The sequence below is a fragment of the Pseudophryne corroboree genome, chromosome 9 (genome assembly GCF_028390025.1).
Source record: "Pseudophryne corroboree isolate aPseCor3 chromosome 9, aPseCor3.hap2, whole genome shotgun sequence".
NCBI classification, from domain to species: Eukaryota; Metazoa; Chordata; class Amphibia; order Anura; family Myobatrachidae; genus Pseudophryne; species Pseudophryne corroboree.
The window spans coordinates 50,661,463-50,686,562 of record NC_086452.1 but is presented as its reverse complement, the minus strand read 5'-3'; the positions used below and the strand labels follow the sequence as shown (position 1 = coordinate 50,686,562).

General features: G+C 46.9%; 2 protein-coding genes across 3 annotated transcripts in view; both read right to left on the bottom strand.

The window, feature by feature from the left end:
- MPL (MPL proto-oncogene, thrombopoietin receptor) overlaps window positions 1-2,302 on the bottom strand; it is a 76,885-nt gene extending 74,583 nt beyond the window's left edge. Inside the window, exon 1 of the mRNA XM_063939321.1 lies at window positions 2,076-2,302. Coding sequence (XP_063795391.1) covers window positions 2,076-2,175 — 100 coding nt within the window. The 5' untranslated portion in view covers window positions 2,176-2,302. The remainder of the gene's footprint in view (window positions 1-2,075) is intronic.
- A 2,904-nt stretch (window positions 2,303-5,206) lies between these two features.
- Window positions 5,207-25,100, bottom strand: part of TIE1 (tyrosine kinase with immunoglobulin like and EGF like domains 1) — an 85,963-nt gene continuing 66,069 nt past the window's right edge. For both annotated transcript variants that reach the window (XM_063939310.1, XM_063939311.1), the window contains exons 10-23: window positions 23,911-24,069; window positions 22,065-22,202; window positions 21,411-21,701; window positions 19,083-19,373; window positions 18,618-18,811; window positions 16,943-17,153; window positions 16,443-16,553; window positions 14,329-14,519; window positions 13,045-13,158; window positions 12,768-12,838; window positions 11,873-11,913; window positions 10,429-10,525; window positions 6,153-6,252; window positions 5,207-5,698 (exon numbers count right to left, since the gene is read on the bottom strand). In XM_063939310.1, the coding sequence (XP_063795380.1) occupies window positions 5,627-5,698; window positions 6,153-6,252; window positions 10,429-10,525; window positions 11,873-11,913; window positions 12,768-12,838; window positions 13,045-13,158; window positions 14,329-14,519; window positions 16,443-16,553; window positions 16,943-17,153; window positions 18,618-18,811; window positions 19,083-19,373; window positions 21,411-21,701; window positions 22,065-22,202; window positions 23,911-24,069 (2,081 nt within the window). In that variant the 3' untranslated portion in view covers window positions 5,207-5,626. The remainder of the gene's footprint in view (window positions 5,699-6,152; window positions 6,253-10,428; window positions 10,526-11,872; window positions 11,914-12,767; window positions 12,839-13,044; window positions 13,159-14,328; window positions 14,520-16,442; window positions 16,554-16,942; window positions 17,154-18,617; window positions 18,812-19,082; window positions 19,374-21,410; window positions 21,702-22,064; window positions 22,203-23,910; window positions 24,070-25,100) is intronic.

The following is a 25,100-nucleotide window of genomic DNA, read 5'->3' as shown; positions in this document are numbered from 1 at the left end:
AGCCTAGCCCCACAGCACAGGCCACAGGGAGAAGAGAAGACAGACGAGGGAGAAGAATTGGAGGAGCAGGTAAGTTAAAAGAGAGGGGACCACAAAGTCAGCAAATATATATATAAGGGTGTGTGTGTTGGGGGCTATTCATTAAATATATGAGAGAAGGTGCGGGGGCACATAATCATTATATATAAAGTGTGGGGGCCACATAATGATATATGTGGTGAGGGCAGCATAATCATTAAATATAAACAAGGCATACAGTGCTTCCCAACTGTCACACTATTCGGGGAGTGTCCCACCCGCAGGATTTGGGGGTAGCACTGTCACCATTGCTCTGCACAGCAAAGCAGCGGGTAAATAGGTGCCATGCACAGAGCCGTCGCGAGCCAGGATGGGCCCAGGTACTTTTCAAGGGGCATGGCATAATCACAGGAAGTGTGGTGATGTACCCTTAGACAAAAATACTGAAAATATTGTATTTTAAGCACCTCCCTGGCCACACTGCAGCCCAGCACACAGCAGAGTGTGCTGGGCTGAGGAGAAGACCTGCAGCTGCTGCTGTCAGGTAAGAGGGAGGGGGCCTGGGCCCCTACTGGACGCTCACTGGGCCCCTCCATCAGACCTGGGCCCAGGTAATTTGTACCCTCTCCTCCCCTCTCTCGACACCACTGGCCGTGCGGCATTTACGCAGTGCGGGGAGAGCCTGGGGACAGCCCAACATCTCCGAGAGAGCTGGGCAAGCCCCCCGACTTACGAAAATTGGAATGAGACATTACACCATGCCCCCTTTTCCAGGCACACGCAAGGATTACCTATATTAAAATCCCATAGGTTGGAATATATACAGTAATAAGGGATGGTGTGGGGTTGCCAAAAGAGTACCATCTAATCAGATAGTAACTGGCATTTTTTAAACACAGCCTGCAACATGACAGTTAAGAGCTGATTGGTTGGCATTTAAATTTTTCTCAGTTTGGGATAACTATATGAAGCAGTGATAAGAGTGAAGACGTTTGGCAGTGGAAAAGTTGCCCATGGCAACCAATCAACATTAAAGTAACATTTATAATTTGTATAATATAAAATTATACAGAGCAGCTGATTGGTTCGCATGGGCAACTTCTCCACTGGCTCACTACTCCACACTTTTCAATGCTTCATACATTTACCCCTGTATCTCTCTCCAAGCTTTGATAAATCTCACCCTAAATCTTTATCGGTATTGCCCCTTCTTCAGGGCTTTTCCATGCAAACATTTTCTCTATCTGCAGCCAGAAAGAAATTAAGGTTGCATGAAGACTCCACTGGGTCCTTGGCTACGTACTGACAGTAATAGCAGCTGCACATGTACCGTACCAGACAAAATAAACAGTGGGCGGCCCAGCCTATGATGAGCAGGCTGCCACAGCTGTATGACAGACCAGCCATGCCACACATGCGTACGACTCGGATTCAGGCCAATAGATGGTAAGGAGCAGAAAGGTTTCATCAAGACATGGGATATTTATGTAAATATTGTTCTTTCCTGGCTACTGAATAAAGTTTTGATAAATCTTAGGTTTATTTGATATTACATATATGTGCATTATTTACATAATTAGGGGCTCATTTATCAACAAGTGTTTAAAAAATGACAGTTGGAAGCTGACTGACGGGATCACCATTTATCATATGCAACAAATGTTATCACTCGTTGATAAATGGGCTCCTTAGCTACATAATTCTCCACATATTCATATACATATTTTGGAACAGAATACTAGATAAAAAACCCCAGCTGTAGTCACCTATGTTTCTTGGTTGGTCACCAGCAGTTTGAATAGGTAAATTTAATGATGGCACCAACTATGCAAAAAAAAATAAGTTAATCATCAAGTAGAAGTGAGCCAGTGGAGAAGTTGCCCATGGCAACCAATCAGCTGCTCTGTATGATTTTATAGTATGCAAACCATAGATGTTACTTCAATGCTGATTGGTTCTTCTCCACAGGCTCCCTTTTCCACTCTTTTCACTGCTTCATGAATAGACCCCCAAATCTCCAATAAAGATTAATGAAAAGTATCAGGTGCACAACTCACCTTCCTCAGTGACTTTGGATTTCACCAGAGCCCCAAACAGCGCAAGGACAGTGCAAAGGGTCAGGGGTCGGGGTCCTCCAAAGTATCCGTCTCCTATCATTTCTGGATGGCCTTTGCCCTGTGATGCTGAGTGTTCCCTGAGTGTTCTGCGAAAACTTATCTGCCTCAATAACTTGGAACATCAGGAAACCCTTTTCTTGAGGGGTGAGGGAGGCCCCAAACCACCAGAGTGTGGTATGCTCTAAGTGACAGTGACATGGGCTGCACCAGCCAGTGCATCCTGTTGGTGGCTGGTACTGGAGAGCAAAGAGTAAACAGCAGGAACCAGGGAGGGAAGTAACTGATGATAAGAGCTGGGAGATTTTCACCATGCTCCTTGTTCCACTGACGGTGCGTCACAGCAACATGGAACATGGAGTTTCATCTGCACTTTGTAAACATCTTGGGCCTGATTCTGAGTCGGTTCTGTAATAGGTGCATGGTGCGCGATGCACACGGGCGGCACTTACCACACACCCTGCACTCATTTCTTTAATATTTACCCCACACAAATCACAGAGAAACTGGCGTGGCGGCCATTTTCCAAGCATTTCATGTACACACGGGCCACCTCCACTATTGATACGCCGCTGGTGAGACACTTCTGCCACCTCTTTTCTCTACACCACGGACATTGTACTCACTGTCATATGCTAATGCACCAATCTGCCAAAGCAAGTCGCAAAGCCTTAATGAAATGGGCGGGCATGGTCTTGCAGGAAAATATTACCTTACACCATATTATTCCCAAACAGTAATGCCCCTAGCACCATATGATGCCCCACACAGTAATGCCCCTAGCAACACATTATGCCCCACACGGTAATGCCCCTAGCACTGTATTATGTCCCACACAGTAATGCCCCTTGCACCTTATTATGCCCCACACAGTAAAGCCCCTTGCACCATATTAAGACCCACACAGTAATGCCCCTAGCACCATATGATGCCCCACACAGTAATGCCCCTAGCAACACATTAGTGCAGTCTTCCTGCATTACCCCAGACGGTAATGCCCCTAGCACTGTATTATGCCCCACACAGTAATGCCCCTTGCACCATATTAAGACCCACACAGTAATGCCCGTTAGCACCATGCCTCACTTAAAATTGGCACTGTACCTGCTTGTTGTCCTAAGGTTGCTGGCCTGCCTGCTCCCACTGCTGCCAAGCTACCACCGCCACATCCCCAGCACTGCTGTGCCGTTTTCTGCCTCCTCACGCTCCCTCCGAGCTCCGTCTATTAAATTCCTCTCCCGAAATGGCCACCGCCTCTTCTAGCAGCCTTAAAAACTGTCCTCTCTCAGGTAGTGACCATTTTGGGAGGGACGTTTTCACAGTTTTCTATACAGCCGGCCGGGCCGCATAGAATACTGCCGCAGTGTGCTCACAATGGGCGCGAGCCAGCACCCCGTGCGATTACGCGGCTGCCCCAACCCTAAATACGTCACTGCTGTAGACAATGGGGGTAATTCCGACCCGGTCGCACGCTGCAGTTGTTCGCAGCGGTGTGATCGGGTCAGAACTGCGCATGCGCCGGCGCCACAGTGCACCGTCGCATGCCAGATGGCCGAAGGCCATTGTTGCCTAGCAATCGCCTCTGCCTGATTGACAGGCAGAGGCGGGCGCTGGGCGGGAGGAGGTGGCATGGCGGCGTTTGGGCGCCATTTTGTGGGCGCGGTCCGGACAATGCAGGCATGGACGGACTGCGTGAGGGGTGGGGGGACGCCCACGTCACACGCAGCCGCTGTCACACATCACGTCACACACAGCCGCTGTGACCCGGGCAGCGACGAGTAACTCCCGGCCAGCCGCAGGAGCTGCGCTGGCTGGGAGTTACTCTTCAAGTACAAAAGCATCGCCGCTGTGCGATGCTTTTGTACTTGTGCGGGGGATGGGGGGCGTCCTGACATGCGGGGCGGACTAGCTCTGTGCTTGGCGTCCCCCCGCATGTCAGTGTAAGTGATCGTAGCTGTGCTAAATTTAGCACAGCTACGATCAGGTCGGAATGACCCCCAATGTGCCCATAGCAAACCTGAGGATGGACACAAGGTGGGTAAGTGAACCTTGTTTCATACATCAGTCTTCCTGCATCAGTGTGATAGGACCATCAAATTACAGCATACCGTAGTTGCCGACATTTGGGCTGTGGCCAAGTGTGCTCCGCCGGTGGCGTGATGATGCAATTGTTTCGTCAATGCTCCACCCACACCATACTAAGTCACGATGGCCAGCAGTGTGAAGCAGGAGGCAGGGCCTCGATGATGCAACTTATCATGGCTCGCATCAATCGTTGCATGGACCACCGCTTTACTTGGGAAGTGTGCGGCCGCGGACGTCCAGTGGGCGACCTCCAAAATACTTGTCCACTTTTCCGGGACAGGAGGTAAGTATGAAATACAGTGCAGTGAGTGACCCTGCTCCTACTACTATATAGCTCTCAGTATGTGACTTCCTGCTGCCTCCATTCCCCTCCACTGCCCCTGTCACATGCAGCCCTGTCCTCACTGACACATCACTCATCTCCTGATATACTCTGTGCTGCTGGGAGACCCTGCTCCTCTCACTATATAACTCTCAGTCTATGGCTTCCTGCTACCTCCATCCCCCTCCTCACATCATGTCACTGCCCCTGTCACATGCAGCCCTGTCCTATATAACACATCACTCATCTCCTGATATACTCTGTGCTGCTGGGGACTCTGCTCCTCCCACTATATAACTCTCAGTCTGTGGCTTCCTGCTGCCTCCATTCCCCTCCTCACATTATGTCACTGCCCCTGTCACATGCAGCCCTGCCCTCACTAACACACCACTAATCTCCTGATATACTCTGTGCTGCTGGGGGCCCCCTGCTCCTTCCACTATACAACTCTCAGTCTATGGTTTCCTGCTGCCTCCATTCCCCTCCTCACATCATGTCACTGCCCCTGTCACATGCAGCCCTGTTCTTATTCCTTCCACTATATAACTCTGTCCAAAGACCTCCGCCGCGTACATAATCCCAACCTTCTAGGGGGTGCTTTATAGATGTTACGGGGATCAGGGAGGGGGTCCTGGAAGGGTCAGCTACCATCACGATCATACTATAGCAAGGTCCAAACAGTGGTTTATTGGGTTACAATGGAAACAAACATAGAACTGTACAGGGGGAAATGAGTGGACACATTGCAGGGTGCATACTGGTCCCAGGCCTGGCAGTGTTCAGCTGTGCAAAAGGGGAAGGGGGGGGTCTCACTCTTATCACATACGTCCAGACACACACACTTTTAATAGACGCACACAGGCATAAAGAAAGCTACAGGCTGTGAGCATCTACGGATCCACATTACACAGTTGTGTGGTTTGTGCGCACAGCCTCAGATGACTGACACAACAGCAGCCTATGATCCGGCAATGGGCTTTGCTGGTCTCAGAGATCTTCCTCTCGGTAAGTCCTTATGTCATATACAGAAAGTCCTGTTCTCTGGTAACCAACGTGCAGAGAACTTAAAGTTTCCTCCATCCTCCATTTATGCTTCTTCGGCAGTTGCGTCAATTCCGGCATAGGTAAAGTTCTCAAACAACGCCATGTTCACGTACGCCTGGTGGAGACACAAACGGGGAACATCAAATTAGCGCAGTCAGGGTCTGAGGTCCCACAGGGCAGATTTTCACGCACACAATGGGGTAAATGTAGTTCCCGGCAAGTCTGTCTGATGTTTTAAATGGACGATCATTTAAAAAGGCAAAACCACCTTTTAAATGGTTGCCCCTTTAAAATATCAGAACCTGGTTTTGCCTTTTAAATGAGTGGCCCTTTAAAACATGGGGGCAGATGTATTAAGCCTGGGGAAGTGATAAAGCAGTGATAAGTGGAAGGTGATAACGCACCAACCAATCATTACGGTTTGGAAAAATGACAGTTAGGAGCTGATTGGTTGGGGCGTTATCACCTTCCACTTATCACTGCTTTATCGCTTCTCCAGGCTTAATACATCCCAATGGGGGTGTATTTCTTCATTCAGGGAAAGGTGTTGGGGGGTGCTGATCTCGTACCTTTCTGGCCTCTAACATGCGTATGAGCTGCAGGGATATCTGGGTGAATGGAGGCCTCTCGTAGGGTCGATCTCTCCAGCATTGCCGCATCAGTTCATACCTGAAACAAGAGCACACGCTCTTTGATCACCATGGAAACAGCATTTGAATATTCACCAAGGATCCAACACCAGAGCTTTTTAAAGTTTGTCTATTACATAGACTGAACGGGGATAACCAGATTCATGAGATCATAGGTCCATGGGAATGATATCATCCTGCTTCCACAACCCCCACTGTGCTATGAATAAGCAGAGGCGTACATGATGAGAGGAGTGATGGACAACACCTCCTGAAGAGTTATGCGAGGGGCACTCCCTGGGTCATGACAGCAGGTTATATTGCGTGGTGTTTTGTGCCATCATATACAGTATGGAGGCATATAAAATATCAGCATATTGTATATGTGGCCATTTTAACTTCATGGTATATTAGGAAATACTGGCTTGTGAGGCTATATGCGGTTGTATTGGTTACATAGGCATTTTGGCAAAGTGGTGGCATGAGGTGCTATATGGAGGTATAATGGCTATGTGGTGGTGGTTCCTTCTATATGGCAATAAACTGGCTATGTGGTGGTGGTTGCGTCTATATGGAGGTATAATGGCTATGTGGTGGTGGTTCCGTCTATATGGCAATAAACTGGCTATGTGGTGGTGGTTGCGTCTATATGGAGGTATAATAATGGCTATGTGGTGGTGGTTCCGTCTATATGGAAATAAACTGGCTATGTGGTGGTGGTTGCGTCTAGATGGAGGTATAATGGCTATGTGGTGGTGGTTCAGTCTATATGGCAATAAACTGGCTATGTGGTGGTGGTTGCGTCTAGATGGAGGTATAATGGCTATGTGGTGGTGGTTGCGTCTATATGGAGGTATAATGGCTATGTGGTGGTGATTGTGGCTATATGGAGGTATAATGGCTATGTGGTGGTGATTCTGGCTATATGGAGGTATAATGGCTATGTGGTGGTGGTTGCATCTAGATGGAGGTATAATGGCTATGTGGTGGTGGTTCCGTCTATATGGCAATAAACTGGCTATGTGGTGGTGGTTGCGTCTAGATGGAGGTATAATGGCTATGCGGTGGTGGTTGCGTCTATATGGAGGTATAATGGCTATGTGGTGGTGATTGTGGCTATATGGAGGTATAATGGCTATGTGGTGGTGATTCTGGCTATATGGAGGTATAATGGCTATGTGGTGGTGGTTGCGTCTATATGGCGGCGTAATGGCTATGTGGTGGTGGTTGCATCTATATGGCGGTGTAATGGCTATGTGGTGGTGGTTGTGGCTATATGGAGGTATACTGGCTATGTGGTGGTGGTGCGTCTATATGGAGGTATAATGGCTATGTGGTGGTGGTTGTGGCTATATGGAGGTATAATGGCTATGTGGTGGTGGTGGCTATATAGAGGTATAATGGCTATGTGGTGGTTGTTGTGGCTATATGGAGGTATAATGGTTATGTGGTGGTGGCTGTGGCTATATGGAGGTATAATTATGTGGTGGTGGTGGCTGGAGGTATATGGAGATATACTGACTATGTGGTGGTTGGGGCTATATAGCAGTATACATGGCTATGTGGCAGTGGTTGGGGCTATATTGAGGCATACTGGCTAAGTGGTGGTGGTTGGGTCTATATAGCGATATGCTGGCTATGTAGTAGTGGTTGGGGTATATGGTGGTATACTGACTATGTGGTGGTGGTTGGGGCTATATTGAGGCATACTGGCTAAGTGGTGGTGGTTGGGTCTGTATAGCGATATGCTGGCTATGTAGTAGTGGTTGGGGTATATGGTGGTATACTGACTATGTGGTGGTGGTTGGGGCTATATTGAGGCATACTGGCTAAGTGGTGGTGGTTGGGTCTATATAGCGATATGCTGGCTATGTAGTAGTGATTGGGGTATATGGTGGTATACTGACTATGTGGCAGTGGTTGGGGCTATATTGAGGCATAGTGGCTAAGTGGTGGTGGTTGGATCTATATAGCGATATGCTGGCTATGTAGTAGTGGTTGGGGTATATGGTGGTACACTGACTATGTGGTGGTGGTTGAGTATATATGGAAGTATACTGACTACATGGTTGTGGTTGGGTCTACATTATATGGAAGTATACAGCTATGTGGTGGTGGTGTTTGTGTTTATATGGTGTTATACTGACTATGTGGTCGTGGCTGGGGCTATATGAAGGTATACTGGCTATGTGGTGGTAGCTGTAGATATATAGAGGTATACTGGCTATGTGGTGGGGTTAGTACAATATGGTGGTATACTGGTTATGTGGCGATGGTTGGTGCTATATGGAGGTATACTAACTATGTGCTGTTGGTTGGGCTATATGGAGATATACTGACTAAAGATGGGTACACACCGATAGATATATAGCTTTGGACGGATCGGGCAGTGTGCTGTGCATACACACTGCCCGATCCGTCGGGGACTGACATCATGAACTGAGCGGGCGTGTACACACGCCGGCCCAGTTCAGCTGTCAATCACCGCCGGCCGCCGCAGCATGTGTACGGGCGGCCGGCTGGTCGCCCGTACACACACAGCGATGCGCCAATATATCGATAGATATATTGCCCGTCGGCTGTTGTGCGGGGCCGACGCGATATGTCTGTGAACGACGGAGTTCACAGACATATCGCCCATACACACTGGCCGACGGACCCGTGATATATCGCCCGTTCAATAGAACGGCCGATATATCGGCCAGTGTGTACCCACCTTAAGTGGTGGTGGTTGGGGCTTTATGGTGGTATACTAGTTATGTGAAGGTGGTTAGGACTATATGGAGATATACTGGCTATGTGCTGGTGGTTGGGGCTTTATGGTGGCATACTGGCTATGTGGTGGTGGTTGGAGCTATATAGCAGTATACTGGCTACATGGTGGTGGATGGGGCTATATGGTGGTATTCTGACTATGTGGTGGTGGTTGGGGCTACATGGAGGTACACTGGCTAAATGTTGATGTTTGGGTCTATATAGAAGTATGCTGGCTATGTGGTGGTGGCTGGGGCTATATAGTGGTATACAGATTATGTGGTGGTGGTTCAGTTTATATGGAGGTAGTGTGTACTGGTGGTGGTGGTGGTGGTTGGGGCTACAGTATATAGACATATACTGGCTATGTGGTGGTGGTGGTGGTGGTGGTTGGGGCTATATGGTGATATACTGGCTATGTGGTGGTGGTTAGGGCTATAAGGAGGTACACTGGCTGAGTGGTGCTGGTTGGGTCTGTATAGCAGTATGCTGGCTATGTGGTGGTGGCTGGGGCCATATAGTGGTATACAGACTATGTGGTGGTGGTTCAGTTTATATGGAGGTACTGTGTACTGGTGGTGGTGGTTGTTGGGGCTACAGTATATAGACATATACTGACTATGTGGTGGTGGTGGTTGGGGCTATATGGTGATATACTGGCTATGTGGTGGTGGTTAGGGCTATATGGAGGTACACTGGCTGAGTGGTGATGGTTGGGACTATATAGCAATATGCTGGCTATGTCATCGCATAATGGATATGTGGTGGTGTGTGACGTTATATGCAGATATACTGGTTATGTGGTGGTGGTTGGAGCTATATGGAGGTTTAGTGGCTGTGTGGTGGTGGTTGGAGCTATATGGAGGTATAGTGGCTGAGTGGTGATGGTTGGGACTATATAGCAGTATGCTGGCTATGTCATCGCATAATGGCTATGTGGTGGTGTGTGACGTTATATGCATATATACTGGCTATGTGGTGGTGGTTGGGGCTATACGGCTATAAATTGGCTATGTGGTGGTAACTGGGGCTATATGGCAGTATACTGGCAATGTGGTGTGGTTGGGGCTACATGGGGATATACTAGCTACAGTATGTGGTAAGATTGGGGATATATAACGAAACTGGCTATTTGGTGGTGATTGGGGCTTTTTGGAGGTATACAGGTTATGTCGTGGCGTATTGGATATGTTGCAGTGTGTGAAGTTATATGGAGATATACTGTACTGACTATGTGTGATGTTTTGTGGTAATATGGAGGTATGCTGGTTATATTTCAGCTTATTGACCATATAGATGTATAAGAGGTAATATGGAGGGACAGTTATGCATCTACCTTGTTATGTATAAAGTACTTTCATGTACTGTGCACTGTACCCTGCAGCGTACAGTGTAAGGTACATGAGACAGAAAAGTAATCACAGACCCATGATCTCATTAATAAGCATTACTAAACACTTACACTTCATCGTCACAGTTGCGGGGTTTCTCCATTCTGTAACCCTGCGGTAATTTCTCATAGAGTTCCGCACATGTCATCCCGCAATATGGTGTTCCACCTGGAAGTGGCAGAGATATTAATGAATATGTGTCTCACTCCTTATGGAAGATTTACCAGCTAGCACCAATATGTAATGGTCTCATACATTTACATGCCGATTCCCCGTTTCGATGATACCGATCCGCTGATCAGCGATCAAAGACCGTCGAGAATTGGCAAAATGCTGCATGTTAAAAATCTTAGACGCACCGATTCCAATATTTTTTTGGACCAATCGAGGAAATCCAACATGTTGGATTTTCACGTTCACCCAACCCAGGCATCGGCAGAACGGGGATTTGCCCCGATAGCTTCCTGGCGTATGGGCCCCGTAAATTCCAGGCTTAAATTTAGGCCTCGAGATTTTAAATCTAAATTTGCTTATTTATTCAACCACAGCAAACAATACTAATACTACGATACTTATAAGCCTAAACTGACCAATACCAAGCTGGCCAATACTAATGAGCCTAAACCAGCCAATACACCAACCAAAGCTTGGTTGGTGTATTGCTCTGGCCGACTGCCACAAACTCTTTCATCCACCCGCTATATAGAACTGTCACAGTGGCAGAATCAGCCGACTGTGGCCCTCATTCCGAGTTGTTCGCTCGCTAGCTGCTTTTAGCAGCCGTGCAAACGTAGGCCGCCGCCCTCTGGGAGTGTATCTTAGCTTAGCAGAAGTGCGAACGAAAGGATCGCAGCGCTGATACAAAAAAAGACTGTGCAGTTTCTGAGTGGCTCGAGACCTACTCCTAGCTTGTGATCACTTCAGACTAGTTAGTTCCTGTTTTGACGTCACGGACACGCCCTGCGTTCGGCCAGCCACGCCTACGTTTCCCCAGCCACGCCTGCGTTTTTATCTGGCACGTCTGCGTTTTTACACACACTCCCCGAAAACGGTCAGTTACTACCCAGAAACACCCACTTCCTGTCAATCACTCTGCGGTCAGCAGTGCGACTGAAAAGCGTCGCTAGAGCTTGTGTAAAACTGCATCGGCTTTTGTGAAAGTACGTCGCGCGTGCGCAGTGCGCCCCATACGCAGAAGTGTCGATTTTTAGCCTAATCGCTGCGCTGCGAACGAAAGCAGCTAGCGATCAACTCGGAATGAGGGCCTGTGTATGCAGAATTACTTATCCTGGAATAGCATATCGCACAGTGCCCTCTAGTGGACACTTTTTGGGGGAAATTGCATTAAATATAACAATTTGTTTATTTAGGGTGGTAAAAACATCCTGACGACTTGTTACCTACTAATATTTTTGCGCTAATGTTGTCCGATGCATAGATAACTGTGAAAATGAATATAAATGTCCCACAAAAGATCCAAAAACTCCTTTTAAAATTGGCTAATTCTTCACTTACCTAAACTGACGATCTCCCAGAGTAAGACCCCGAAGGACCACCTGTGCGACAAAGTAAATCTGTTATGGACCTGCAGACAAGTCAGTAACCTTCACTGTGCACTGCCCCACACTTGGCGTAATGGCCATATCTCCTTATAAATGGGTCCCTATACTGAGGCCCTACATCTCTCTCCAGTTTATCTCTCTCCAAGGTTTGATACATCTAACCCCCTGAGAGGGCTACATTTGGGTCTTTGTGTTATATTTGCACATTCACTTTAGTGTTCCAGAGATGTAGATATAAGACGTAACCTCTATAGCAATACTCTGGTTCATGCTTTTATATAACTAAAGGTGATGAAATGCTAAACATAAATAAATTCAAAAGGTTCAATACATGTATGTTGTTCCAGATGTTGAATTCGGAGAAAATGTCTTTTTTGAAATCCACTTTGTTGGACCGGCCTCTATGGTCTATGATTAACTTTTATATAAGGATATATAACCCTTTATGAGGTGTTAAAGGTAAAACCCATTTTGAGTTTTTTGGAGGATTATTGTATCTATGTTTCATATGGAGATTATTACTTGCTTTAGAGCAGTGGTTCTCAAACTCGGTCCTCAGGACCCCACACGGTTCACGTTTTCCAGGTCACCCAGCTGCTGCACTGCGTATCACCAACTGCCACATTTTAAAAATCTACAGGTGACCTGTAAAATATGGACCGTGTGGGGTACTGAGGACCGAGTTTGAGAACCTGTGCTTTACAGCAACCTACCGGAAACCATACAACACATGTATCCTACATAAATAAAATAATTGATGTTTTTTTTCATCATAGTCTTTAATCTCTATGAGACATTGAAGTGTAACACCAGCCTGGTGCCATATCGAAGATATGGCGGTGACTTACACGTCGCTCTTTGTAGTATAGACACTGTAATTTAGAGACTCGATGGCCATCCAGCGCACTGGGAGGCGGCCCTGCAATATTACAGAAACCAGAATTAGCACAAAACTAAGAACCAGTCAAAAAAATCTTCTTAAATAGGAATTTCCAGTTCCGTCATTCATTCAGCCCTGACCAGGATATTACAGAGAAAGATCAGGTTCAGGCATCATTCACACGCTGCATTCATTCACACCCTACATTCCGAGACAGCCATGGTACAGTAAGACTTATGTCCTACCATGGTCTTCTTCACGTAAACTTCCTCTCCCCTGGAAAGCCCAAAGTCTGCGATCTTGGCTGCTAAATTCTCTCCAACAAGAACGTTTCTGGCAGCGAGATCCCTGTGGATAAACTGGGAAAGCACCAGAGACCCCCAAGATTAGTACATGCCTGGTACAGCAAATGCACAATCATTAAGAGCTATTTACCTCTACAGGTGATGTTAGGTGGGAGCCCCATGAGGATGAGATGGGATACAAAAAAATGAGCTGCTAGGATTGCTTGTGATTGTAATAATGTTGGTATCCCTGTCTATGGACAGTCTTCCCCAGAGAAATTGTTTATTGTACTTTGTTGCATTTGCCAGCAATGAACACCAGTCTTTAAACCCTGCAATATTCCTAAGGACCTGATAAACGATACTTTGTCTTGTAAGATAGTTTACATAATTTCTAGGTTCCCATTAAGGAGGTGCTGTTGCTAACTATGGCTAGAGAAACATCTTATACAGTATAGGCCAGCACAAGCCATAAGAAGGAAATATACCGGGTTCACTACGATATGCCGGCGGCCGGGCTCCCGGCGACCAGCATACCGGCGCCGGGAGCCCGACCGCCGGCTTACCGACAGTGTGGCGAGCGCAAATGAGCCCCTTGCGGGCTCACTGAGCTCGCCACGCTACACGCGCCACACGAGGGAGAATAAGTGTCGGTATGCCGGCTGTCGGGCTCCCGGCGCCGGTATACTGGCCGCCGGGAGCCCGACCGCCGGCATACTGAAGACCACCCAATATGGGTTCACTACGATATGCCGGCGGCCGGGCTCCTGGCGACCAGCATACCGGCGCTGGGAGCCCGACCGCTGGCTTATCGACAGTGTGGCGAGCGCAAATGAAGACCACCCAATATACCTTATGACTGCAAATTTACTACTTGATGTATCATCTATTTTTTCATTATTACTAATGTATGCCATCTCATTGTTCCTGCTACGCCAAGAATCTGGTTTTCAAATTCTTCCACCGTCTGGAGACAATGGAACTGAGCAGATGCTTTTACAATAAACGCTTTAATTCATTGGCTGGACCTCAATCCCGTCATGTGACACTTCCTCCATCATCTACAAAACTGCCTGCAGACTTCCAGACTTGGGGCTCAGGCATCAGGCACCGTAGGGTAATGTAGGAGGGAGCTACAGGTTCTGGTAGTCAGACACAGGTGTCGTACTTTGATAAATACACCCCTTCTATACAATGTTCATCATTTCAGCACTGGAAGATGTATTCTTTATACAGAGCCCATACCTGCTTCTCACTCAGGTACTGCATCCCCTTTCCTACATCCGAGGCAAACTGCAGCAGCTGCTGAGAGGTAAGTGTAGACGCCGTCCCATGTTCCTTGGCGAATGCGGGGTCTGTCTCCAGGACTCTGCTCTTACGTAGGAAGTCCAGCAGGTTCCCAAATGGGGCGTATTCAATGGCGATATACAGGTATCCTGCAAGACAGCATAAAGCTCTCCGTCAGTCTTGTGTTAAGGCTTCATGTTACCGGGTAACACAGAAAAATAATGAAATTATGTCAATAGAAAACACGAGTGTATACGCTATAACAATGTATTGTACATAAATAAAAAGATAACATTACATTCTAGAAAGCTGGCCATACACTTATGCGACTTCTCGGAGGGGAGAAGTCGCATATGATCACCCTTGAACCGCGCGGCAGCTTCCCGAGGCAGGATCGCATATGATTCATCGTATACTGGTGGTCATTCCGAGTTGTTCGCTCGCAAGCTGCTTTTAGCAGCTTTGCACACGCTAAGCCGCCGCCTACTGGGAGTGAATCTTAGCTTCTTAAAATTGCGAACGAAAGATTCGCAATATTGCGATAAGACATCTCTGTGCAGTTTCTGAGTAACTCGAGACTTACTCTGCCACTGCGATCAGTTCAGTGCTTGTCGTTCCTGGTTTGACGTCACAAACACACCCAGCGTTCGCCCAGACACTCCCCCGTTTCTCCAGCCACTCCCGTGTTTTTCCCAGAAACTGTAGCGTTTTTTCACACACACCCATAAAACGGCCAGTTTCCGCCCAGAAACACCCACTTCCTGTCAATCACATTACGATCACCAGAACGAAGAAAAAAACGTGAGTAAAATTCCTAACTGCATAGCAAATTTACTTAGCGCAGTCGCAGTGCGGACATTGCGCATGCGCACTATGCGGAAAATCGCTGCGATGCGAAGAAATTTACCGAGCGAACAACTCGGAATGACCCCCACAGTCCTTTTGCATACTGCAAACTACTGAGGAGGAAAGGGATCTAGGAGTCACTATTTCAGATGACTTAAAGGCAGGTAAGCAATGTAACAAAGCAATGAGGAAGGCTAGTCAGATGCTTGGCTGCATTGGGAGAGGAATCAGCAGCAGAAAGAAAGAAGTAATAATGCCACTGACTGTATAGGTCATCTGGAATACTGTTTTCAGTTCTGGAGACCATATCTTCTAAAGGATATTAATACATTAGAGAGTGTACGGAGACGGGCAACTAAAATGGTGCATGGCCTACATCACAAAACATACCCAGAAAGACTAAAAAATCTCAATATGTATAGTGTGGAGCAGAGAAGGGAAAGGGGGGACATGATAGAAATGTTCAAATATATCAAGGGTTTTAACAAAGTCCTGGAGGGAAACATTCTCCAAATGAAGAGAAGCAATAGGACACGAGGACATGCACTGAGACTGGAGGGGGGGAGGTTCAGGGGAAATTTGCGGAAACATTACTTCACAGAAAGGGTAGTGGACAAGTGGAATAGCCTCCCATCAGAGGTGGTAGAGGCTAAGACAGTAGAGCAATTTAACCATGCTTAGGATAGACATACGGATCTCCTTACAAAGAAATAAGGATCAAATAAGGATTGAGATAAAAATATGGTAAAAAAAAAAAAAAAAAAAAGGGCAGACTAGATGGGCCAAGGGGTTCTTATCTGCCGTCAAATTCTATGTTTCTATGTATGTGACCCCAGCCAAGGCTGCCGGTACGATATATCTATAGTGCAGTAGGGGCTCCTATCCGATGCTCCCACGTATCGTATAGGATCGGAGGTAAAACACCTGTGAGTTGCCAGTTTTCATCCGATTTAATGTCCCGAAACGTTGGAATCGGATGAAATCGGGCAAAATTGCACTAGTGTATGTGCACCTTAATTTTATCTTAAGCTTTTCCCAGTAAATGTTCCCTTAACGAGATATAACATGCCCCATCTTCACAGTGGTTTCATAGAGATGCGATTTTCCCACGGTGGCAGATATTTACAGAAGGTTTCAATATAAAACAATAAATACGTGTATATTGCAATTATTTATTTTAGTTCCACTTTAAAATCAGGCTGTTCTGTGATAGGCTACTGTGGTACCTCTGTTCTCACAGGCTCCCAACAGATTGATGATATTCGGGTGGTGACCCAGTTTGCATAAGACCTCCAGCTCCCCTGCGAAGTCTCGGTGGTCATTCTCAGACGCAAACTCTGCAAAAGAAATGGGGCATGTTTAATTAGTTCCAAGTATTTGCCTTCATTTTAATTAGAATGTAACCGCCTTGCATAGCAGATACAGCCCCTCCATCCCCCCCTCAACCTCCATGTTGCCCAAAGGGCTCTCTGTGCCGCTGAAGAGCTACGTGGATCAGAGCTAGCCAGTCGTTATCTTGTAGATGTGATTGGTCCCCTGTAGACCTTACGTGGGGGCATGTTCATTTAAGGAAGGGATATCATAAGTGGTCAGCTCCTTTACATTTGGTGCTTTGATGGGGAATATACAGTAATAGGGGCACCTGATAATGTAACCCTTATTATGTAACCCTAATCTATGCCCGGTACAGTAACTTGGCAGACGTGAGACGTAACAGTGTCCTCACCTTTTAACATCTTGATGGCCGCGCTCATCCGTACTCCGTCTTTTTTAATCATGGCCTTTATGACCTGACCAAAATTCCCTTCTCCGATCACATCCTCAAATTTAATATCCGCCCAGTCCAGGATGGGGTATGAGAAAGGGTCCGTCTGAGGCCTGGGGCGCCGAGTGAGGGTCAGCGTCCCGGAACTGAACTGCAGGATGGTTTCTTCTCCCTGTGAGGACAGAACAATGGAAGCGCCATGAGAACAGAAGTAGAATTACAGTCTGTGGGATTATTATCGTTACTATGTCTGGAATAGTGCAGTGCTATGGCTCGTGGCATTAGTATATTGTACAATTCTGGAGATATAGGAAATGTCCCACCCTGGTCTCTTTACAGTGAGATTTTTACGTTTCAGTAGGATTTTGAAGACTCTCTGGGGTCAGATATTATGCCCACCTTCAGCCATTTTTGTATCTGGGTGGCTTCCTGGGACATCCTTATATAGGATAAAACGGTTTTCCCAAACTGTGTGTTATATCACCTTAGTGTGTCACGAGTTGGTCCCTGGTGTCACGTACAATGACAGAGGGGTGACAAATAAAAGGCCAGGTCCCACAGGTCACGCTCTGGCCAATCAGCAGAGCAAGGGGAGGAGCGTGTACTCACCTGGTTTCCCCACTGATCCAGGTCGTGCTCTGGCCAATCAGCAGAGCAAATGGAGGAGAGTGTGCTTACCCACTTTCCCCGCTCATGCAGGTCGTGCTCTGGCCAATCAGCAGAGCAAGAGGAGGAGAGTGTGCTATCTTGCGCTCCCCCCTGTGCCACTTGGTACTGCGCCGACATGTTAAAACAAAGTCCCACCTGTCAGCACCGTAACAGGGAGGGATTGCGCCAAAACCCAGGGCTGCACCTAAACCCGGGGCTGCTGGCACACCCCCCTAGTTCTGGTGTTGAGGGGGGAACTGTGATTTGCTATGTAAGAACAGATGGGAGTGTGTGCTTTGGCTTCAGTAGGGTTCACTTACATTTATTTTAATATAATTTTTATACCATGTATGGTCATGTGACTGTTCAGTGTGTCACGTATGGTCATGTGACTGTTCAGTGTGTCACGTGTGGTCATGTAACTGCTCAGTGAGTCACGTGTGGTCATGTAACTGTTCAGTGTGCCACGGAAGAAAAACGTTTGAGGACTACTGGCCTAAAAGATGGCATGGCTGCCCTGTAACGGGGAAACTGGTTCCTGAATGATCACAGCACAAATATCTGACTGTAGAAATGTTGCTGAAATGTTTGGGTACAGATTTCTGAATGTTATTAGGTTATTTATTTCTTAATACATTATTAATCTCTTAACATAAATTGCACAGAGGAAACTAAATACCATGGGGTAAATTTACTAAGATGGGAGTTCTATTTAAGATAGGATGTTGCTCATAGCAACCAATCAGATTCCACTTCTCATTTATCTAGCACCTTCTAGAAAATAATACCTGGAATACAGTGTGATTGGTTGCTATGGGCAACATCCCATCTTAAATAGAACTCCCACCTTAGTAAATTTACCCCCATGTGAGATGCCAGGGGAACACTGCCCCCTAGTGAAAATATTGTGATAAGGCTTTTTAAAATTGATAAAACTTTGATTGGCCGATGTGACCACTGTGCTGCAGTATGTCGCATTATTACTCACAGATCCAGACTGGTACGTGAACATCCTCCTGCGATGGAACAAATTCTTTTTAATGCAGAAGAGGGCGAGCAGGGCGATGATGATGGTGAAGCACGTGACTGAGACGGAACCAATAATGGCCAGGATGAGCTGCTGACCGGATTCGGATGGTTTTGGGTTTTGGCTCTCCATGCTGATGACGGTGAGATGAGATTCTATGGGCACAAATGGCAATTAATCAATGGTCTATACAATGAGGCACCTCATATAATATAGCAGATTACTATACTAGGGGAGATTTATCAAACCTTCTAAAAGGGACATGTTTACAGTAGGTGTTTCCCATAGCAACCAATCCGGGCATGTGAAATGCATGATGGTTGGGAATGGACCGTCTCGCCTGTATGAGTTAACCCTATCGCGTCTGGAGTGGAATAGGCTACCGCTATGTAAAGCTAAGAATACAGAGCCTACAAAGACATTTACCCTCGCTGTATGTTTCCGTAGTCACCGTATGGCTCCATTCTCCCGGCACTCTGGAGTTGGCACGCACACGGAACTGATAGACTGTGCTGGAGTTCAGACCACTGATAATATGCCAGGTCTGGTTGTTACTCTCTGTATCCGCCCATTGCTGCTCCCCAGGAACTCCCAGCCTCCGGCTCTCAACTGTGTACTTAATTATCCCCCCATTCTGATCATCGGGAGCAGACCAGACCAGCTTCACGCTGTCCCGAGACCGAGGTTCTGCACGGACATCCTTCGGAGGTGATGGGCCTGTGAACACAGTAGATTTAGAATTTGTATTCAAGAGCCTCATTAAGATCCAATGGGGCCCTGGGTAATGAGAATCCCTCCCACACATCCCCTTTCCCAAAACGGAACATAGGAAAACGTGTTACAGTGATCCGGACCTCTCAACTCCTATTGGGCCCTAGATAGGAACCTAGATTGCTTAGTCGACTCTACACAGGATCCTAAATTTTACCTCTTCTTATGGTTAGCAGATCTTTATATTTCCCTAACCAGGTGCTAAATCCGACAGGTATTGAATATACCCCATAAAGAGATATTATGGTGCCTCGTGTCTCAATAACGCTATAATATCTAGGTTGCTTTCTCTGTGATATAATTTAGCACACAGAACGGCTACCTCTATTGTGAGTATGTGACGGTAAAATATATGCTTTAAGCATTCCTCAGATTTCAGGGGACTATACTGCCGTCCTGAAGATCAGGACAACTCCTCAATTCCGGGACAGTTGGAGGAAAGCTCTCATGCCAGGAATGCACTGATTGGAAGGGGTGTGTTAGTGAGGGGTTGCAGGGGGGTTTAGTGCTTTGGAATGACCTGATTTCGGAGAAAGAAATTTGGCAAATGATATATATGTTCATTAGAACTAATGGTTACACCTTTTTAATTGTACACGTAATGATGGATCTGTAAGTCTACGATGGATCTAACAAAACAGACGTATTGGTTTATTTTCCATGCTTATGCCACTTTTACCATGGTATGCTCCCCAATTATAGGCCTAATTATACAGCACAAAGGGTCTATATAATTACTCAGCTCATGAGACGTTATGGCACAGTAGATATAAAATGCATTACTTGAATAATACAAAGAAGAGCGGAAGAATCAGACAATGGGGCAGATGTATTAACCTGGAGAAGGCATAAGGAAGTGATAAACCAGTGATATGTGCAAGGTGATAAACCCATCAGCCAATCAGCTCCTAACTGTTAATTTACATATTGGAGCCGATTGGCTGGTGCCTTTATCATCTTGCACATATCACTGGTTTATCACTTCCTTATGCCTTCTCCAGGTTAATACATCTGCCCCATATGTTCTTACAAACATAGGAACCAACTTTTGACAATGAGTGGGGTGTTTCCAACCCTGCCTCCCCCCTCTCCACCGTACCCAGACATGACTAATGGCAGCAGAAATATCAAGGGCGCTCCCGCTGTGTTGGCCTCTATGGTTAAAAATGTCTTTGATAATATTTTTACACCATATTCTATTAAAGTCTTTATTTCAAATGTAAAAGAAACTTATTTTGTCCTTTGTTTGCATCCTCCTCTAGCCCCATCACACGTAAAAATGTCCTGCTGTTTTTGTGAAGAGCCGGTGCAGTATGAAACACATAAAAAACAATGTGCCCTTCTATTGTGGAGTGATTTAAACCACACGTATGTGTGCAAAGAGGGACAATTCTAATTACAGGTTAAGGCTACAGTCCCATTCCTTCTCTTCAATAGAGTGCTACCAAGCAGTAGGGCTGCCATCAGAAATTGTGGGGCCAGAATAGGCAGGGCCCCCCACCCCCTCACCTTCCGCTCCCCCTGCAGCCCCCACAATTTACCGTTCTGAGCACTGGTTGCTGGTCCCAGGACAAGAGCGCAAGACATCAGGTGGGCCCCTAGGCACGACCATAGAGTGCTGGGACTCTAGGGACAGAGTCCGGAGCAGGCAGGCATAGAGAGACGGCTCTAGCGATATTTCAAATATGGAGCCGGCCGCGAGCCATTTGGAACTTGCAAACAGGCAGCCATTCAAGAGCTGCTGCTGTGGTTCCAATTGGCTCGCGCCTCGGCTCCACATTCAAAACGCCACCGACACTGTCCACTATGGCAGCCTGAGGTGCGCTCCAATCCACACTGCTGTCATGCAGGCCCAGGACTGTATTCCCAGCAGTCCCCCCCTGCCCCCCTGATGGTGGCCCTGCCAAACAGCATGAATACATGATGCTCCATGTTAGGTTCTAGGCCTATACTTACTGAGGACTGTTCTGCAGACACACTCACCTTTGCTGTTGAGTATGATAAAATAGGGATTGGAGGGTGGCCCCAGACTTGTGCAATGGTAAATAAGGACTTTAAAGATATACTCTGTGTTGGAGCTGAGGCCGTAGATCCGTGCAGACAGGACATCTATGGAGGTTATGTTCTCTTGCAGAAAAAGACGGTGGGAAGGGTGGTAAACCCTCACCAGGTAACCACTGCCGACGACCTTGTAGGTGGGCAGCTGCCAGTTTATGTACAGCGTGTTTCGGTCTTCTAGCGAGTAGCCCTTGATCTCTGGCTTCAAAGTGGGTTCTGCAGATAAAATCAAAAATCATCATTAAAATATCCTGTAAGGACTCAGGGGTCTATTCATGGAGCAGTGACAAGAGTGGAGAAGTGGGCCAGCAGAGACGTTGCCCATGGCAACTTTTAAGTAACATTTATCAAGTGCATTCTAGAAAATTATATGTAGCACTTTATTGGTTGCCACGGGCAACTTCTCCACTGGCTCAATTCTACACTCTTTTCACTGCTTCACGAACAGACCCCCGACACGTTAACAATAGAAGGGTGCATTGGAGATTGACAACATTCAAACCATATCGACCTTTGTGCAGGCGACATAATGATTACATACCCTTTACACACGTGCAGACACTTAGCGGACATATTTACCTACGCAGTCAGTTTCTAGTACAGCCAGTGGCCCCAATGGGCCTTCGCCCCCGGGCCCCTGTCGGCTCAGCTGGAATTGTACCAGATAAGTGGTGACGGGCTTCAGGTTCGGTAACGTGATGTTGTCTTTGTGATCCACTGGAAAATACAAAGTGTTTATGTGTTACATATAATGCGCACAGGTATAAGTATACAGCAGTCTTCTACATAGTAATTACATTAAATCAGTTATTTGCTGATCATGTGGCAATCTACAGTATAAGGAACTGGACAGGAATGTGTGCATCACAACACACAAATGTGGCACTGTGCGCAGGATGGGGGTGGATCATGGCATTCCCAGGTACTTTGCGATAATGATGAAAAACGTTAATATGCACAAACGCCATAAACACAGGTTTTTGTTTTAGAGGAATAAGGGGGAGATTTATCAAACCTTCTAAAAGGATAATTGGAGGTGTTACCCATAGCAACCAATCAGATTCTAGTTACTGTATCGTCTGTATAGCATGTTCTATAAAATGATAGCTAGTATCTGACTGGTTGCTATGTCCTCTTTATAAACTTTTACAATTTACCCCCAACGTATTAAAATGATCCAACATGGCTGGAGATTGCACCATAGTCGCCAGAAGGAGCTATCAAGGTTGGCACTGCGGTGGGTGAAGCGGGGGGGTGGCTTGGTATAGGAGGAAGGGAAGGGGCATGATGCGGCATAAGAGGCTTTGGGTGGGGGCGTGGCTGCGTGTTTGTGCCATCATAGTCACACCCTCATCCCGTACAATGCCAAGATTACTTTACTTGGTAAGTGGGCATCTGGGTGATTAGGTGCAAGCAACTCCGGGAGACTTGCCCACTTTTCTGGGGGGCTGGGAGCGCCACACAATTTTCGTGAGCCTACCGGTAGTTCCGGGAAAGTAGGCAACTTTGGACTGCACATAATAATACTCCCATGGTTTATGTATCACTTAAAGAGATTCTAAATCATGTGGCTTGGCCAGATGACTACACCATGGGGGTAATTCCGAGTTGATCGCAGCAGGAAATTTTTTTAGCTGTTGGGAAAACCATGTGCACTGCAGGGGGGGCAGATATAACATTTGCAGAGAGAGTTAGATTTGGGTGGATTATTTTGTTCCTGTGTAAGGTAAATACTGGCTGCTTTATTTTTACACTGCAATTTAGATTGCAGATTGAACACACCCCACCCAAATCTAACTCTCTCTGCACATGTTATATCTGCCTCCCCTGCAGTGCACATGGTTTTGCCCAACTGCTAACAAAAATCCTGCTGCGATCAACTTGGAATTACCCCCTATGTCAGAGGCGATTGAAAGCAGGAATGCCGCATAGAAAAGCAAGCAGTGCCCAAAACACATAGGGGTCGATTCAGTTAGATGTGATGTATGGCCATCTTGGCGGATGACAGGCTCAGCAATGTACCGTGACGGCGTTTGAACGCCAGCAATGGCACCAGTACATTAGCTCTACATGGTGCATTTTACCTGGCAGACCAATAGGAGCATGCAGGAATATGGCACAATATAGGCCTACCATATATACAGGAATTGTCCTCACAGATATGCAGATGTAAAACAATGTATTTGGTAAAATTAAAATATCTGAAGTAAATAAAATCCTGATTTGCCCTTAATGTTCAAGTAATGAGGGAAACAGGCGAAGTTTGATCACTGGGCGTGCCGCGTACACATTACAATGTGGGGTTCCCCATTATCTCACACTAAAAGGTTCAAGCACATCAGGCTTATAAATGGATCATGTTAATATGTCCTAATAAATATACCACCCAGGTTAAATGAAAGGAAGCTTTTTTCTAATGTCATACCTATAATGTTAGACCAATCCGATTTACTTTCCTTGGGCCGATACAGTAGCTTAATGGATGAAATTGGTCCGTCTCCTTTGAAACGGTGAAGTGGGGCCAGGATCAGCTGCCTACTGCGCCTGTCCAACAATCGCGGCGGCTCCAGAGGTTCCGGAGGCACTGCAAGAGAAATAGGGCGCAGTGAGGTAGGATATACAGCAGCAGGTGCTTTAGAACCAGTTCTCAGTGAAACCCGGAAATATTTGAAACTGTTGAGGAGGAGAACCTCAAATTCTGAACTGATCAACGTTCCCTAAAGATCACTTAGGGAATCCAATGCTTCAAATCAGTAATTATATGGATAGCACCTGAGGAAAAAAATTAAATAAATGTCCCTAGAGATGTGTAGTTCGGTTCTCCAGAAATCTGAATCTACCCAAATTTTGTGAATATGAATCTAACCAAAACCTGCTGGATGGGAAGGGGGGTTTGGGGGGGGGGGGGGGTAATTTAGACTGCATTGCTGCAGTGGCAGCGATCGCAGTCTGAATTAGTTTGTGGAGTGCGCTCGCACAGTGACCGCACTGTGCGTGCGCACCCCGAGAGCCCAGGGAGTTGCCATCAACATCTCAGGCCTGTCAATCTGGCAGAGGCAGTCACGAGGCGGGAGGGTGTGCGTCAACGGCATTAGAATACCGCTGGTGGGGCGTGGTTCGGACAATGGAGGCGTGTCCGGATCGTTGGGGGGTGGCCCGCGGCGGCTGTGTGACATCACACGCAGCCGCTGCAACCCAGGACACGGCGAGTAGCGGCCTGACAGCGAGCAGGAGCAGCGCTGGCAGGGAGCTACTCTTCGGGTACAAACGTTTTGTACCTGTGCGGGGGGTGGGTCGGGTCTGACATGCGGGTCGGACTAGCCCTGTGCTGGGCGTCCCCCCGCATGTCTGTGAAACTGATCGTAGATGTGCTAACTTGGGACCCTGCGGAGATCCGATCCAATCCGAGTCCCGGATACGGATCTTCCAGTGATTGGGAATTCAGATATTGAATCCGAATGTCGGGTTTTGGATTGCAAAAATGACATGATTTTAGCTGTTTTTATAGATTTTTTCAATGATTATCGGCCTCCTATGTGAGCGATGAAACAGCCTATCACGTCCATTAGACGGTCATCTCCCAATCACCGCCCAATACATTTTCAAAACATTTGT